Source organism: Oncorhynchus mykiss, chromosome 8, assembly GCF_013265735.2.
Source record: "Oncorhynchus mykiss isolate Arlee chromosome 8, USDA_OmykA_1.1, whole genome shotgun sequence".
NCBI lineage: Eukaryota > Metazoa > Chordata > Actinopteri > Salmoniformes > Salmonidae > Oncorhynchus > Oncorhynchus mykiss.
Window position 1 is genome coordinate 55,007,721 of NC_048572.1, and position 17,751 is coordinate 55,025,471.

A 17,751-nucleotide genomic window follows, 5' to 3' on the forward strand; every position below is an offset into this window, starting at 1 on the left:
CGTGAGAACCTGTTTAACTTTAAATGCTTGCTTATGTTCACAAGTATGTCCCCCTTCTGTTTTCTATTAGCAGATACTGGATTTGCACATGTTGAACTTACTCAACCTGCATGCTCAAAGTGTGTGTGTTTGTGTGTGTGTGTGAATTGGCACTACTTACTGTATCTCCCGATAGGCCTCTTCTATGACCGCTCTTCCCATCCCATCACCCCTCCTGTCCCCCCTACAGCCATAGCACTCAACTACTTTATCAATAGTACTCTGCCCTCTGCCTTGGCTGTTATATAAAGAGGCTGGGACACCGTGTACCTTCCCATTCTGATTCAGCCCAAAGTTCACCAGCCCACAGAACCAACATGCCTGTAGACTTCAATGGCAAATGGGAGTTGGAGAGCAGTGAGAACTTTGAGGATTACATGAAAGCACTGAGTAAGATCTTTCTTCATTATCTCTATGGATTACCACGATGGAATATATCATGTTTTTCCATCCATCTGTAGAGAAGGATGAGAAGAAAAGGGGATGTACAAGTGCCTGTGCAGTGTGCACTACCACTGCCAATATATTGTAACTGTATAATGTGCAGGTCTATTGTACATTAGATGTAGACAGTACTTTTCAGCAGTGTTAACTGAGAGATTCACATGGGGACCACCGTATTCTGAGGTGCAATATGTAACATGTATAGTGGTGCAACATTGCATACCGGTATTCTGCTTTGATTGTATATTTTGCATAGAGCTAAAAGGCTCTTGTCCTTTTAGACAGCTTTGATGTTATAAACATGGGTATTATTTCCAGTTACATCTCTATTACTCAAATGTTACGTGTGATTTGATCCTTACAAATTTTTTCAAGCTTTTACATATTTTACTTCTTTTTTTTTTACCACAGACATTGACTTTGCCACACGCAAAATCGCAGTGCAGCTGGCCCAGACCAAAGTGATCACCCAGGATGGAGACAAGTTTGAAGTCAAGACGCTGAGCACCTTCAGGAACTATGAGCTGATGTTCACTGTGGGGGTGGAGTTTGTGGAGCACACCAAAGGACTGGACAACAGGGTGGTCAAGGTTGGACACGTGGGCTGTGTTCGAATACTGTTACAACGCATCCTTCTTGCTCTCTTTTTGGGATGTACATGTCATCACTGCTGATCGCACGTGATTAACTAGGTGTAAGCAATGATTTATTACAATAAAAAGTCCAGTCACATGAACGATTACTTCAAATAAGGAAGAAAAGAAGGATGTAGCTTTAAACTATTTGAACAGATCGGTCCATCTCTTCCTCATCTTCCTCCGTTTGATATTTTTCTACTTTACCGTTTGCTTCTTTTTTTCTGTCCTTAGATCTTGGATAATAGCATTTTAACTTTTGTGTCACAAATGTGGTTTCCTTTATAGCCATACATTGACAATTCATATCAATTTTGACTGTACCTTAACAGGCTCTTGTGGTGAGGGAGGGGGACAAACTAGTGTGTACCCAGAAGGGGGAAAAGGACAACCGTGGGTGGAAGCACTGGATCGAAGGAGACAAACTGTACCTGGTGGGTTAACATTATTTACTTAATTGATCATGTTGGTGATATGCAGTGTAGTATCTCCATCCTTAACATTGCAGGTAGAAATATGAATGTGGGCCTGAAATGAGTCCTTACTTTGCAAGACAGAGAACATGTTTGTGCTGCACATCAGACAGTCCTATACTTCTACTGTATCTCAATGTTCTTTAAACGTTGCACCTTCCTCATGAGCTGATGAACATCATAGAGATATCGCCACCTGCAGATTATAAATGTGAAACTTATTTTACAGACAGGAGATTGCCATTCCTAGGTAGCATCAAAGACGGCGGATTATAAAAATTACCCAAAAAGGCCTTTTAACAAGAAACTCTTTTTGGTTTTTTTGTTTACAGTTCCAGTCTACTTAAGGGGTGGCTCCTCCATACGCACCAATGCGATAGCAGTTCTACTTAGTTCATTCTCCATGCTACCAACCAGAAAAAAAGGAGCCTATGAAATGTCTCACTTTCTCTATCATCTCTGGTAGCATATCAATGGTCCTTTCCTTAATTTGCACTGATCGACCAGGACTAACCTGTTTCTTCAAAGGGAATGAGATAAGGCGAGGAATATGGCACCCCAAGCTCCTAATCCCAAACTTGATATCTGACATCAGACTGAGATCTGACCTCAGATTTGTTCTCTCTGAATTCACAGGAACTGACGTGTGAGGACAAAGTCTGCAGGCAGGTGTTCAAGAGAAAAGAATAGAAAGACAATATCTGGATATCAGTTGCTGGATTCATCCACTTTTTCATACCTTGTGTCAATATAGTAAACTCCTGCTGTTACCATTTAAACTTGTCATACGGTTTCAAACTCACAAGCAAACCTGAATAAAGCATTGTATATTGTTCACTCTTCTAAGCCTATTGGTACTATATTTTATTTTTTGTTGGACAAATCTTCCTTAACTAATACGTTGTTTGTCTTTTCATACAAATGAAATAGTCATATGTTAGCCTATGACTTCTCAACGTTGACCATGGGAACCCATGTTATTGCTCAATTTCCCTCTGGCTGATCATTGTTTAGCCACTCAGTTGTATAGCCCAGTGTTTCTCAACCCTGGTTCATTGACCGGTGCCAGTCCGTGCGATGTGGCTTTCCTGTCGCTGAGATAGTTAACTTACACTAATGGAGTCAGTTTTACAGTGCTATTTTAATGTGAGTGTCCTCCATGGAGGAAAACCATAACTTGCTGGTCCCTGACACAAGAGGGACCATAGTTTGCTGGTCCCAGCTGGCATAAAATAACTTTGAGAAACGACTACCTCATCAATGACAATCCGCCTATGGCCATTAGGTGATGATACACAGAGACGCCTCCCAAACCATATAGGAACATAAACCGGTAGGTAGTAGGCCCTGGACTGCACCAGCTTTACAAAGATGAATTAACAATTTGGGCCACCATAGTGATTCATTTTGCCCTGAAAATAACACTGTCTGAACATGCTTGTAAACTGCAGTTCTTAATATGCACAATTTGTACAGTATATGCTATGTTTGAAATAATACTTTAAAAAAAAGTTATAGCTAAACTGCAGACAGCAGTGCAGCTCAGGACACCATGGAAAATGGGAGAAAAGTGCCACGCTCCAAAATGACCCAAAATGAACCTCCAAAATGGCACGTCATCATTTCACATCGCACGCCGTTTCAGGAAGTTCCACGTCACTCGATAGTCCGTCCACAGAAAACGCAACACCGACTGGAACTATTCATAATTAATTCACATAAAAAGAGACAACCCACTGATAAAACATGGTGAGACAAGTGTACATTCGTTGTTGAAAGATGTGTAGTCTGAATTGCATGTAACCAGTTTATTTCAGTAAAGCCGGTGTCGATTGTGATAGGCCAGCCATGTTAGCTAACTAGAAAACAAGCTAGTCCTCTGTAGCTAGCTAACATTAGGTATCTTACCATTTACCGACCTAGCTAGTCCGATTCATTATTATTTATTGGGATGATAAAAGCTAAGCACTCGTCAGCTAGCTAGATCATTCAGCAAGGATAATGCTAACTAGCTAACGTTAGTTGTGTTAACTACGTCTATCCGTGGCAAGGATGCTCGTCTTCTTTGCTAACTAGCTCCATGTCACATATTTACTAAGCGTGAGCAGTTAGCTAACTAGTTATTTCTACGTTTTGCATGTAAAATCGTTTTATTTAGATGGTACGGTACCTTGATATATATTGTGCTGTCAGTGTTGACGGTTTTTGGATGTGGTCATGAAGAATTATGAATTGGTCGTGTTTTATAAGCTAACGTTATCACTTTTAGCAAACGTTAGCTGGCAAGCTAGCTAGCTCTCTGCAATCAGATGAGTACGTTGTGCACTGCCCTGTCTGTTTATTTGGATTGACTTGACATCTGTCTCAAAGCCTCTCAGGCTGGACATCAAGCGGAAGCTGACAGCCCGGTCAGACCGGGTGAAGAGTGTGGACCTCCACCCGACCGAGCCGTGGATGCTGGCCAGCCTGTACAATGGTAGTGTCTGCGTCTGGAACCACGAAACACAGGTACACACACAAACAGTTTGATGTTGAATATTTGCACAATGGAGATAAACAGCTCTAAGCTAAACTTGTATGCAATGAATGAGAATGTACAATTTGTAAATATATCCTTTTCAGACCTTGGTGAAGACCTTTGAAGTGTGTGACCTTCCAGTGAGAGCATCAAAGTTTGTAGCCAGGAAGAACTGGGTCATAACAGGAGCCGTGAGTGATGCTTTAAATTCAGGACAAGCATCTAGCTAATGAGAACTTTTTGATGGTTTATCTTCCCATGGAGACTACACGCTTACTGTATTTGCAGGGTCATAATGTCTTTCCTCCCTTCTCTCTGTAGGATGACATGCAGATCCGTGTGTTCAACTACAACACCCTGGAGAGGGTTCACATGTTTGAGGCCCACTCTGACTACATCCGTTGTATTGCCGTGCATCCCACCCAGCCCTACATCCTCACAAGCAGTGGTACACAATCAGTAACTTGTCTTTTATGACTTGTATCATTTTATACATATGGGTCAAATACATAAACTGATTATCTATCTCACAAGTATTATATTAACTAATTGTTTCATCGCGTGTGTGTGTGTGTGTGTGTCCAGATGACATGCTGATTAAGCTGTGGGACTGGGAGAAGAAGTGGTCTTGCAGCCAGGTGTTCGAGGGCCACACCCACTACGTCATGCAGATCGTCATCAACCCTAAAGACAACAACCAATTTGCCAGCGCTTCTCTGGACAGAACCATCAAGGTAAAACCAGACACTGTGTGTGTGTGTTGACTTTACCACACAAGTCATGTGTGTGCTTACAATAACTTAGTGTAGATGTTTGTGAATAGTGTGAGTGTATTTATTTGACTAACTCATCCTCTGCCCTATCCCAGGTTTGGCAGTTAGGCTCCTCTGCTCCTAACTTCACCCTTGAGGGCCATGAGAAAGGTGTCAACTGCATTGACTACTACAGTGGAGGGGACAAGCCCTACCTTATATCAGGAGCTGATGACCGCCTGGTCAAGATCTGGGACTACCAGGTAAGACGGCTGAGGAATGAAACAAACACTTTTAGCCTGAGAAAGCTGGTAACCTGTTCAGCAGATGGGTTTTCTGGTCTTTGATGATACTGTATTGGTCCAGGCAAATGTCTCACACTCCTGTCCTGTGTCTCTTCAGAACAAGACGTGTGTGCAGACCCTGGAGGGACACGCCCAGAATGTGTCGTGTGTCAGCTTTCACCCAGAGCTGCCCATCATCATCACAGGCTCAGAGGACGGTGAGTAAATACCTTATACACGCGTATTAGATTCTGATCCTTTGTAGATACTTGTTCTGTTTGTGGTGAGCAGACGAACGGCTATGTATTAACTAGAGGTCGACCGATTATGATTTTTCAATGCCGATACCGATTATTGGAGGACCAAAAAAGCAGATACCAATCAATCGGCCGTTTTAAAGTTCTTTATTTGTAATAATGACAATTACAACAATACTGAATGAACACTTATTTTAACTTAATATAATACATTAAATATAAATCAATTTAGCCTCAAATAAATAATGAAACATGTTAAATATGGTTTAAATAATGCAAAAACAAAGTGTTGGAGAAGAAAGTAAAAGTGCAATCAATATGTGCCATGTAAGAAAGCTAAAGTTTAAGTTCCTTGCTCAGAAAATGAGAACATATGAAAGCTGGTGGTTCCTTTTAACATGAGTCTTCAATATTCCCGGGTAAGATGTTTTAGGTTGTAGTTATTATAGGAATAGGACTATTTCTCTCGATACCATTTGTATTTCATTAACCTTTGACTATTGGATGATCTTATAGGCACTTTAGTGTTGCCAGTGTAACAGTATAGCTTCCGTCCCTCTCCTCGCTCATACCTGGGCTCGAACCAGGAACACAACAACAACAGCCACCCTTGAAGCAGCGTTACCCATGCAGAGCAAGGGGAACAACCACTCCAAGTCTCAGAGCAAGTGACGTTTGAAACGCTATTAGCGCACACCCCGCTAACTAGCTAGCCCTTTCACATCGGTTACACCAGCCTAATATCGGGAGTTGATAGGCTTGAAGTCATAAACAGCTGCTGGCAAACGCACGAAAGTGCTGTTTGAATAAATGCTTACGAGCCTGCTGCTGCCTACCACCACTCAGTCAGACTGCTCTATCAAATCATAGACTTAGTTATAACATGATAACACACAGAAATACGAGCCTTAGGTCATTAATATGGCCGAATCCTGAAACTATCTTCTCGAAAACAAGACGTTTATTCTTTCAGTGAAATACGGAACCGTTCCATATTTTATCTAACGGGTGGCATCCATCAGTCTAAATATTCCTGTTGCATTGCACAACCTTCAATGTTATGTCATAATTATGTAAAATTCTGGCAAATTAGGCTGCCCAAACCGTTGCATATACACAGACTCTGCGTGCAATGAACGCAAGAGAAGTGACACAATTTCACCTGGTTAATATTGCCTGCTAACCTGGATTTCTTTTAGCTAAATATGCAGGTTTAAAAATCTATACTTCTGTGTATTGATTTTAAGAAAGGCATTGATGTTTATGGTTTGGTACACGTTGGAGCAACGATACGCACCGCAGTTAACCCACCGTTCCTAGGCCGTCATTGAAAATAAGAATGTGTTCTTAACTGACTTGCCTAGTTAAATAAAGATTAAATAAAGGTGTTAAAAAATATTTTAAAATCGGCCAAATCGGTGTCCAAAAATACTGATTTCCCGATTTGTTATGAAAACTTGAAATCTGCCCTAATTAATCGGCCATTCCGATGAATCGGTCGACCACTAGTATTAACTCTACTCTATACAATGTACGCATGTTTTTACATATAAAGCACACAATCACAGTTCTGAAAGAAACAAATCGTTTCTCTGGTTCCATAGGCACTGTGCGCATCTGGCACTCGAGTACGTACCGTCTGGAGAGCACGCTGAACTACGGCATGGAGCGCGTGTGGTGTGTGTGTGGCCTGCGAGGCTCCAACAACGTGGCCCTGGGTTACGACGAAGGCAGCATCATCATCAAGGTGTGGAATATGGCCATATACACTACATGACCAAAAGTATGTGGACCTGCTAGTCGAACATCTCATTCCAAAATCATGGGCATTAATATGGAGTTGGTCACCCCCCCCCCCCCCCCCCCCCCCCCCTTTGCTGCTATAACAGCCTCCACTAGCAGTCGGCGTTCCAATTCATCCCAAAGGTGTTCGATGGGGTTGAAATCAGGGCTCTGTGCAGACCAGTCAAGTTCCTCCATACCGATCTCAACAAACCATTTCAGTATGGAACTCGTTTTGTGCATGGTGACATGCCATGTCATGCTGAATCGGGAAAGGGCCTTCCCCAAACTGTTGCCACAAAGTTGGAAGCACAGAATTGTCTAGAATGTAATTGTATGCTGTAGCGTTAAGATTTCGCTTCACTGGAACTAAAGGGCCTAGCTCGAACCATGAAAATCAGCCCCAGACCATTATCCCTCCTCCACCAAACTTTACAGTTTGCACTATGCATTCGGGCATGTCGTGTTCTCTTGGCATCTGTCAAACCCAGCTTCGTCCTTCGGACTGCCAGATGGTGAAGCGTGATTCATCGTTTCCACTGAGTCCAATGGCTGCAAGCATTACACCACTCCAGCCGACGCTTGGCATTCCGCATGGTGGTCTTAGGCTGCTCGACCATGGAAACCCATTTCATGAAGATCCCGACAAATGGGTCTTGTGCTGACGTTGTTTCCAGAGGCAGTTTGGAAGTAGGTATTGAGTGTTGCAACCCAGGACAGATTTGTACGCACTACACGCTTCTGCACTCGGTGGTTCCGTTCTGTGAGCTTGTGTGGCCTATCACTTCGTGGCTGAGTCACTGTTGCTCCTAGACATTTCCAATTCACAATAACAGCACGTCCAGTTGACCGGGGCAGCTCTAGCAGGGCAGAAAGGTGAAAAACTGACTTGTTGGCATCCTATGACAGTGCCACATTGAAAGTCACTGAGCTCCTCAGTACGGGCCATTCTACTGCCAATGTTTTCTCTATGGAGATTGCATGGCTGTGTGCTTAATTTTATACACCTGTCAGCAACGGGTGTGGCTGACATAGCCGAATCCACTCATTTGAAGGGGCATCCACATACTTTTGTGTATATATAGTGTATTTGTGCATAAAATTCAAAACGGAATAACCCACAGCTATTTCACAATACAGAGTTTGATAGACTGTCAGTTTGTACACATTGCGCACATGCCCTTTTTCAAAGTACCCTTCTATGTTGAAACAACTGACATCTCTGAAAGCCACGGTACTTTACTCAGTCCATCCTCCTGTGTGCTGTAGCTGGGGCGTGAGGAGCCAGCCATGTCCATGGACACCAATGGGAAGATCATCTGGGCCAAGCACTCAGAGGTGCAGCAGGCCAACCTGAAGGCCATGGGTGACACGGAGATCAAGGACGGAGAGAGGCTGGCGCTGGCCGTCAAAGACATGGGCAGCTGTGAGATCTACCCCCAGACCATTCAGCACAACCCCAACGGAAGGTCAGTCCGACGTCAGCTATTCGGTGAACCTAATTAAACGCCTTGCACAACAACTCCATGTTAGTGTTTGTGTGCCACACATTTTAAAGGCAAGTAAAGTTGTTTTCAAATGTTTGGAGAAATATGATATTCATATATATCCAAACACTTCATCTGTTGAAAATCTGGATTATTTTGTGTAGCCTCTCTTTAATCCAAATGTGTTTTTGTTTGTGTTGTCAGGTTTGTTGTGGTGTGTGGAGACGGAGAGTACATCATCTACACTGCCATGGCACTGAGGAACAAGAGCTTCGGCTCAGCCCAGGAGTTTGTCTGGGCACATGACTCCTCTGAGTGAGTTCAACACACACACACATTCTTTGTTATGGATGGTTACTGTCTGTCAGTGGTTAACGTGCGTGGTCTGCCTTGTCGCAGGTATGCCATCAGAGAAAGCAACAGTGTGGTCAAAATCTTCAAGAACTTCAAAGAGAAGAAGTCTTTCAAGCCAGACTTTGGGGCTGAAGGTAAGTGGAAGAGATCAGTTGCAGGTAGTTTGTAGTGTGAAAAAAGATACTGCATAAAAAAATGATGGCAGTTTTGATGGAACCTGGCAGGCAACAGAAAATGTTTTACAATGTTTTGCAACAGAAAACAAAAATGTTATTCGACATGACCAGATACCTTAACTGAGTGTGTGTGTGTGTGTGCAGGTATCTATGGAGGCTTCTTGCTGGGCGTCAGGTCAGTGAACGGTCTGGCCTTCTATGACTGGGAGAACACAGAGCTGGTCCGCCGCATTGAGATCCAGCCCAAACATGTGAGTACTGCTGTCGAGGAAAGGGCATCTTGATCAGAATATAGATGGGTGCGAGAGTGCCCTACCATGTACAAATGTTTGTTTTGGTCAATGTTTGTTTTTCCACCCAGTACCGTATTGGTAGAAATGGTCATATGACACAATTTGCATTATCGTCATGAAATCAGGACTGTAAGTGAAGCATGAGCTAACACTTCATCTCTCTCTCTTTGGTTTGTAGATCTTCTGGTCAGACTCAGGGGAGTTGGTGTGTATAGCCACAGAGGAGTCCTTCTTCATCCTGCGCTACCTGTCCGAGAAAGTAGCCGCCTCACAAGAGAACAACGAGGGAGTGACGGAGGACGGCATCGAAGACGCCTTTGAGGTGTGTGTGACAGGCTAATACTCGATATTACCTTGTACCTGTACTGACCTAGCAGGTAGACTCTACAACTCTACAAGAGAGGCTTATGGTTTCGACTGAAGACGAAGCACAATGCCTATAGCCATCCAGTAGAGGGCCCTAGACAACAGGGCACCAGTGAACACTCACCATCTGCCCTCTGTCCCCAATCTGCCATTTTGTGTCTTGATCCTCCAGGTCCAGGGGGAGATCCAGGAAGTGGTGAAGACAGGTCTGTGGGTGGGAGACTGCTTCATCTACACCAGCTCTGTCAACAGACTCAACTACTTTGTGGGGGGAGAGATTGTCACCATCGCTCACCTGGACAGGTACTGCGTACCAGGGTTGTATATTTATTAGTGCACAGCGTAGCAATATTTTGCAACTGAAAATGAAAACAAGCGTCTATTGGATTAAATTTGGGTAGGTCCTACCCGTTTTGGCCCATTTGTTTCATTTGGTTCCTAGTGAATACTACCCAGGATTAATAGTCTGGAGTAAGTGAAGCTCAATACTACTGTTGCTTTGGGTCCGACCCTGTTTTTTTGGGGGGTGTAAAGCACCAATGTTGGGGGTGTAAGACCAGAAACAATCATCTCAGAATATTCAAACGTTGCTTTTTGGAGAAGGATTAGACTAGCTGTTTGTTAAGCCAGCCAATATTATCTTAATGTTAAGCCAAAAATCCCCACTAGTGTCCTCTATAGGGCAACATTTGAGTCCGTCAAGACATTTTGTGTTTTGAAAGCCCACCCATTATATAAAAATTCAAGTTCAGAGGGCCTTCAAAGAGGGCGCCACCAGTTGCCCATCTCTGTATTCGGTGGCTTAGAGTTTAAAGATCACATGTTCAGAGAGCTTTCACACCTTTTCGTGCCCCTGTAGGAGAATGGCACTGCTATTGTCAGAGGGCTTCTCGAAGCCTCTATATGTACTTCATAAGCAGGTCCACCCCGCTTCTGTCTAGCGACGTGCTTAGGCTACATTGACATCGCATTTATCCTACAACAAGACTATTCAACAAATTAAAATGGGGGAGGGGGTGCGGGGGTAACCCCCCTACATACAGCCTAATTTACTTCAAAAAAATACATTTCGAGGTAGTTTTCCAGACAAAGATTAAGCCTAGTACCATACTAAAAAGATCTTCCCATGAAAATCTTGCTACTAAAAAGATCTTCCTCCATTGAGCATGTTTTTTTAGTTTAGAACTAGGCTTCATCTGTGTCTGGGAAACCATCCCTAAAACTCCCTCTCAAAGTGTGTTTTCCTTTTTAATTCCTATAACACGTTATCGATCTACTCCATCCGTAGAACCATGTACCTGCTGGGCTACATCCCCAAGGACGACCGCCTGTACCTGGGCGACAAAGAGCTGAACATCGTCAGCTACTCCCTGCTGGTGTCTGTGCTGGAGTACCAGACAGCTGTGATGCGCAGGGACTTTGGCATGGCCGACAAAGTGTTGCCCACCATCCCCAAGGAACAGAGGACCCGTGTGGCCCACTTCCTGGAGAAACAGGTCAGAACCAGGAACTTCCTGTTAATGAAGGAAATGAGGTGTGTAGAATGGGGTACTTTAACTCTATGGGGGCGCTGGGGGGAGTGAGTAGATTCTAGCTAGACTATGGAATGTTACAGGGTGTCCAATTCAAAATGCATCTTTTGACCAAAGGGTAAAATAATGTTAATTGTGTATATAACCCTCTTAAGAAAACCTATGGTCCAAACCTCATGTCTCAAAAGTAGAGCTTTTATCCTGGTAGGAGGCCAGGGGGGGGTGTGATGAAATCAGGAAAATTACATTGCGTCAGCTAGACTGGATTTTGTGCAAGGCTCACTTTCCCGTTGAACTCGTCATCTTTCTTTTCAAATCTGCAGGACATAAAACAATATAGAGGTAAGATGGATATCAATTTTGAGACATGACATGTAGTATTTAAAAAAATATATATTTTAGTATATGTTTCTCATATTAATCTGAAATTCCTGGTCTTTTTAGAAGGTTCCTTACATAAACAAGTGTATCCCTGAAGCACTGACTGTATACCAGGCTTTTTATTCTCAAAGCCTCTTCCATTTGGTTTAGCTTGTTATGCTAATTAGAGCTTTTTTTGCGATCCACTGAAACAACTTTGAAGACGACTACCACACAATGTAAAATCCTCACATGTTGTTACGATAAACCTGCACTGCTATGTCAAGAGCTCGGTGCTTATTATGGGATGTATTGGGTTACGAAATTTGACTTTTTGGATGTAATGTCAATGATTAGTAATTGGGAGAAACATTTATACAGTTACATATCGGGATATTATTTTTGACGATATATAATTCTGAGCTCTTCATCTTCAACATGGGTCAAGCTGCGTTTTGTGTGGCTGCTGTTTTACTGTTGTGAGAACTGACTGTGTTTGTGTGAAATGTTATGTTTACTGACATGTTATTTTTGGTCGTCCAGGGCTTCAAGCAGCAGGCTCTGGCCGTGTCGTCAGACTCTGAGCACAGGTTTGAGCTGGCCCTGCAGCTTGGGGAGTTGAAGATCGCCTATCAGCTGGCTGTGGAGGCAGAGGTGAGATCTTCAGTACACTAGACTTTTGCGAGACCACTTCACACACACTACAAGAGAGTTCAAAGACTGTAAATCAAATTTTATTTGTCACATGCAACGAATACAACTGCTGTAGAAATGCTGGTATTTTGCTTCCCAATGATGCAGAGTAAAAAATACAAATAAAATAATAACACAAGGAATAAAATAACCAAGAATGGAGCTATATACAGGGAGTACCAGGTCAATGTGGAGCAATACACAGGGAGCACCAGGTCAATGTGGAGCTATATACAGGGAGCACCAGGTCAATGTGGAGCTATATACAGGGAGCACCAGGTCAATGTGGAGCTATATACAGGGAGCACCAGGTCAATGTGGAGCTATATACAGGGAGCACCAGGTCAATGTGGAGCTATATACAGGGAGCACCAGGTCAATGTGGAGCTATATACAGGGAGCACCAGGTCAATGTGGAGCTATATACAGGGAGCACCAGGTCAATGTGGAGCTATATACAGGGAGCACCAGGTTAACGTGGAGCTATATACAGGGAGTACCAGCACCAGGTGGTGTGCAGAGGGACGAGGTATTTGAGGTAGATATGTACATGAAGTCAGGGTAAAGTGACTAGTCATCAGGATAGAGTAAAATAAAGAACAGAGTAGCAGCAGCAAATGATGAGTGGTTGTGTGTGTATATGGTTTGTATACACTTCATGTACAAAATCTCCCCCCCCCCCTTTTTGTCCTCCAGAACAGCCTCAATTTGTCAGGGCATGGACTCTACAAGGTGTTGAAAGTGTTCCACAGGGATGCTGGCCCTTGTTGACTCCAATGCTTCAGTTGTGTCAACTTGGCTGGATGTCATTTGGGTGGTGGACCATTCTTGATACACACGGGAAGCTGTTAAGCGTGAAAAACCCAGCAGCGTTGCAGTTCTTGACACAAACTGGTGCGCCCGGCACCTACTACCATGCCCCGTTCAAAGGCACTTCAATCTTTTGTCTTGCCCATTCACCCTCTGAATGGCACACACTCAATAACCTGTCTCCTTCATCTACACCAGTGGAGGGATGTAGACACCCGTGATGATTATGGATGAGAACTCTCTTGGTCGATAAAGGTCTGCAGCTTACCACGAGGTAATCTATATAGGGCTGTTGAGGAGACTGTATTACCGGCGGTCACGATTCACGAAGGCAGTCAAATTCCACGTGACCGTTTAGTCACGGTAATTAGGCTTTTCCAATTGCTGCTGCTGGTCATTAGTAGAATACCAAACTTGCTAACTTCCTGCTACTCAGCACTCTATTGTCCCTCTAATCACTCTGACGTCAGTGCCAATGTGATGGAAAATCTAATCAAACACTTCACGAGAGCTCATGTTCTATAGGTTATGCAATGGTGAGAAAATGGAGTGATGGCCTCTTAAAATTGTCCGCTTTCTATAGGCTAGGCCTACTCTATTTATTTCTCAACATTCCTAATATTAAGCACATTGCTTCTCTTTACAGCAGGAGTATAGCCTACCTGGCTGGCATGAAAATGAACCACGGGAAAAGCGTCCTCCATTCGCTTTAAGTGCATAGATGCCATGTAATTTTCCCCCTGCCCGTTTTGAGACAGGTGCATGATAATGGTCCATTCTAAATCCAAACAAACTTCACACACATTATTTAGTATATATGTAAAGACAAGAATTAAATCAAGAATAGTCTGATGTGACAATTTTATCCTACCACTTGTGAATTATACATTATCACTTGTGAATGATGCCCAGTATAAAAAAAACAATGCCTTTGGAAAAAAAAAAAAGACAACTTATTTTAATTATAGTCGCACAACTCATGTAGCCTGGCCTATATGTTTTGATAAGGTTTGTATCACAACTAAAGTGGCCAAATAACGTCTTAAAATGAAGCACATTAATCCGCTGTACAAGGTGTAGAGCCTAACTGGCATACATAAGCAGTGTGTGAGTATCAAGTTTGGGGAAGATAATTTTCACCATAAGAATGCACCTTTTTATAATAAAAGCATTACATGCTTTTGGGTTGTTTATAATTATTATGTTTAGCCCAAGGGCACAACAGCCACTGGCTGCAGAAGACGAGTGCATTACGGCCACACAAAGGGGATTCCCCGGGAATGTTGAGGCATTGTGCCTTTTCAAGTGACTTTTTTTCCTAATCATTATTAGAGTTACATCATGCAACCTTACAATGCATTAAAAATCAGAACAGAGCCCAACGTTTGTGGAACAACTAAAGTTCCATTAATAACTCTAAATGAAGCATATAGGAGGACCTATTTAACCGCTCAACACAGAATAGCGGCATGTGTGCACTCCATCGTCTGGAGAAAATATCCCTTTCTATTTTATTCAGGTTTGCTAAATTGTATTCATGCTATAAAATAATACCACGGAATTCTAAGGGAAATGTTGTCTGCTAAGTGAACTAGTGTAGCCCACCGCCATATGGCATAACCAGATCAGGACCTAACATAAGGACATCTGAGTGTGATTCTGTTCTTCTGAAATAGACTACATTTTTTTCCTACCATGCTTCTTTAGACCTGTCTAAAATAAGATTTATTGTGAAGGTGTAGGCTACGTTACATGGATTTAGACTTTCTAAAAATGTAGATGTTTCAAAGGTCTGCATCAGTGGCTCGTAGGAAGCCAAGAGATGCTAAATGTGTTAATTAACGGGTCAATTACCGTGAGACCGGCAGTTATTTGCTTGACAATCAGCGGCTGACGGCGTTTTCTGACTATCACAGCCCTAGTTCTATATCAGGTGAGCAATATCTTGAGATTTCTTTCACACTGGAAGCAGCACACCAGTTATTTATGGAAAAAAACACACCCCTCCTTTAGACTTGCCCGACGTTGCCAACCGATTGTGTGCTACGTGCATAGCGCCGCCGTCAGTCGTTCACGAATGAGTTATTCAATACTGAAGAGTAGTATCTGCTCGGTTTTAAATCTATTCAGTCAACATCTGATTTAGATCTGAGTCGATTGTGTACTCAATCATATCGTTAAATGTATTGACCGTCCTTCTGCACTAAACAGTGCTGAACTGTACGATTGTTTTAGCTTGGACCCAACTCCATACAATATTAGTCTAACCGACAACATATATAACATTACAACCGTTTCCTTTTTCTCTGGTGGCAGTCGGAGCAGAAGTGGAAGCAGCTGGCAGAGCTGGCCATCAGTAAGTGCCAGTTTAGCCTGGCCCAGGAGTGCCTCCATCATGCCCAGGACTACGGCGGCCTGCTGCTGCTCGCCACGGCCTCGGGCAACGCTGCCATGGTGGGCAAGCTGGCCGAGGGCGCTGAGCGGGACGGCAAGAACAACGTGGCCTTCATGACTTATTTCCTGCAGGGGAAGTGAGTACAAGGGAGGGTAGAGGGGGTACACGACGATGTCATATCCAGCTCCGTTACATATCCAGCTTTCCTAAATTCAGTAGAGTTACAATGAGGTATTGGAATCCTACACGACACTCCTCCTGTATGTTTGATCTTTGATGGAGCATGTGATTAGTAGCAGTGATTTGGACCTCTCTCTGATACTGGTCTCAAGTCTCCTGTCTGTTTTCCCCCAGACTGGACCACTGTCTGGAGCTGCTGATCCGGACCAACCGGCTGCCCGAGGCAGCCTTCCTGGCCCGCACCTACCTGCCCAGCCAGGTGTCCAGGGTGGTCAAGCTGTGGAGGGAGAGCCTGGCCAAGGTCAACCAGAAGGCGGCCGAGTCGCTGGCCGACCCCACCGAGTATGAGAACCTGTTCCCCGGTCTGAAGGAGTCGTTTGTGGCCGAGCAGTTCCTCCGGGAGACCTGCCTGGGCAACTCCCGGCCAGCCACCGACTACCCTCTGGTCACAGTGAGTGGTGGGGATTCGATGTGGGACTGTAGAAATGAAATGGAAATATCTGGCTTGCAAATCTCTAAACTGAAAGCTAGCTATGGATGTGTATTTGCTGCACAGGAGGAGTCCAACTTGAATACGTAGTAATTCCTATCGCTCCCATTGCGGTCTTTCTACTTATTTACTCACATTATCCATATCTTGCCTCTTTTCTCCAGCCCAATGAAGAACGTAATATACTAGAGGATGCCACGGGCTACGAGCCCAAAGGAGTTCCCCTCTCACTTGCCACACTGGTACCAGTAAGTCTGCTTCTGAGACCTTCACTATACAGTTAAAGTGATAGCCAACTTGATCAAAGGACTTTTATTTAGATCTACAGACTAGTTGTTTTTTTCCATCATAGGCCTGGAAGAGTCGAGTTTCAAATCTAGAAATGGCCTGGAAACAGAGTCCTGCTCATGCCTGTGTGTCTGTCAACAGGGTGAAGACTGCAGGGAAGAGATCACGTTGGCTGCTGGAGTGCTGGCATCCGTGTTGACGCCCTCCGCGATCCCCTCGGAGACGGAGCCAGAGCCTGAGGCTGCACCTGAAGAGGAAGAGGGGGCGAGCCCCGGTTCATCTGAGGCACGGAAGAACAAGGTAGGCAACGGTCTCCCTAGAAAGACAGTAGGGCAGGCTCTGGACAAGTAATGCACTGTACCCAGCGAGAAGAATGGGAGATACATGAATGTAACCCGTTGCAGTATTCAGTACCGTTAGCTGTGTTATGGGCCAGGTGTGTTATTTCACGCTGTGTTATTTCCCCCAGGCCCTGGACGAACTTGAAGATGACCTGGACAACTTGGAGCTGGACGACATCGACACCACGGACATTAACCTGGACACCACAGACATTAACCTGGAAGATGACTTCTTAGATGACTGAGAACCCCCCCCCGCTATGAATTTATTTAAGAGACCAAACCCCCTTTTTGTATTTGTACTTAACATGTGTTTTGTTAGTCCTACGGTGTTTGGAAGACTGAGTAGATGAGAAATCCATGCGAGGGGAAAGAGGCAAGTTATACTTCTTGATTCTTAAGCAGATTTTACACTTCATCCAGGGCCTTACCTTCACTAACTATCCATGCATTGAGCTATATATTTACTCTCTGTATGTGTACAATGATAAATCACTGTTCATTTACGCATAATAAATTGCTATTGCTGTACATTTGAACACTGGTGTTGTCGTTTTGACATTTTTGGGCCCATACGGGATTTAATTATTAGACGCTGGCTTTTAAACTAAAACTCTAGATTCTTTACATTTGGTGTCGGTGCTGTGTTTGTGCTCTGTTATCAGCAAAAATGATTGCCTTCACAGTTGACTTGATTATGTTACGCTGAAGCTAAAAACGAGTTAACTGTATGTATTCATTTTTCCATTCATGTATAAAATTTGCTGGTTTTAAATGTTATTTCAATCAAATTACTCTAAAG

General features: G+C 43.6%; 2 protein-coding genes across 4 annotated transcripts; both read left to right on the plus strand.

The window, feature by feature from the left end:
• The first annotated feature begins 296 nt into the window (after nucleotides 1-296).
• On the plus strand, nucleotides 297-2,437 carry LOC110530147 (retinol-binding protein 2). Of its 3 annotated transcripts, none has more exons than XR_002474485.2 (4): nucleotides 297-429; nucleotides 895-1,177; nucleotides 1,451-1,552; nucleotides 2,228-2,437. XR_002474485.2 is itself a non-coding variant. In XM_036985702.1 (4 exons), exons 1-4 carry the CDS (start codon nucleotides 357-359, stop codon nucleotides 1,936-1,938), a joined length of 369 nt encoding a protein of 122 aa, XP_036841597.1. In that variant the 5' UTR covers nucleotides 297-356; the 3' UTR covers nucleotides 1,939-2,437. The 3 variants fall into 3 exon arrangements, 2 of the variants coding, with proteins under 2 accessions (XP_036841597.1, XP_021468672.1); XM_036985702.1 differs by having other exon boundaries at nucleotides 895-1,073; nucleotides 1,924-2,437; XM_021612997.2 differs by having other exon boundaries at nucleotides 895-1,073.
• A 747-nt stretch (nucleotides 2,438-3,184) lies between these two features.
• On the plus strand, nucleotides 3,185-17,488 carry LOC110530146 (coatomer subunit beta'). The gene is made up of 21 exons (XM_021612996.2): nucleotides 3,185-3,340; nucleotides 3,962-4,099; nucleotides 4,214-4,300; nucleotides 4,431-4,557; nucleotides 4,695-4,843; nucleotides 4,978-5,124; nucleotides 5,264-5,363; nucleotides 7,007-7,149; nucleotides 8,454-8,653; nucleotides 8,876-8,986; nucleotides 9,071-9,159; nucleotides 9,346-9,452; nucleotides 9,673-9,816; nucleotides 10,033-10,163; nucleotides 11,149-11,356; nucleotides 12,296-12,406; nucleotides 15,572-15,786; nucleotides 16,005-16,281; nucleotides 16,485-16,568; nucleotides 16,750-16,908; nucleotides 17,078-17,488. The coding sequence occupies exons 1-21, from the start codon at nucleotides 3,338-3,340 to the stop codon at nucleotides 17,192-17,194; spliced, it is 2,847 nt and encodes a 948-aa protein (XP_021468671.1). The 5' UTR covers nucleotides 3,185-3,337; the 3' UTR covers nucleotides 17,195-17,488.
• Nucleotides 17,489-17,751: the final 263 nt, after the last annotated feature.

Coding starts and splice junctions, on each gene's coding strand:
- LOC110530146 (XM_021612996.2), top strand. Junction 4,844..4,977: donor CTCTGGACAGAACCATCAAG/GTAAAACCAGAC, acceptor GCCCTATCCCAG/GTTTGGCAGTTAGGCTCCTC. Junction 5,364..7,006: donor CATCACAGGCTCAGAGGACG/GTGAGTAAATAC, acceptor CTGGTTCCATAG/GCACTGTGCGCATCTGGCAC.
- LOC110530147 (XM_021612997.2), top strand. CDS start 357: ATGCCTGTAGACTTCAATGGCAAATGGGAGTTGGAGAGCAGTGAGAAC. Junction 430..894: donor GGATTACATGAAAGCACTGA/GTAAGATCTTTC, acceptor TTTTTACCACAG/ACATTGACTTTGCCACACGC. Junction 1,074..1,450: donor TGGACAACAGGGTGGTCAAG/GTTGGACACGTG, acceptor GTACCTTAACAG/GCTCTTGTGGTGAGGGAGGG.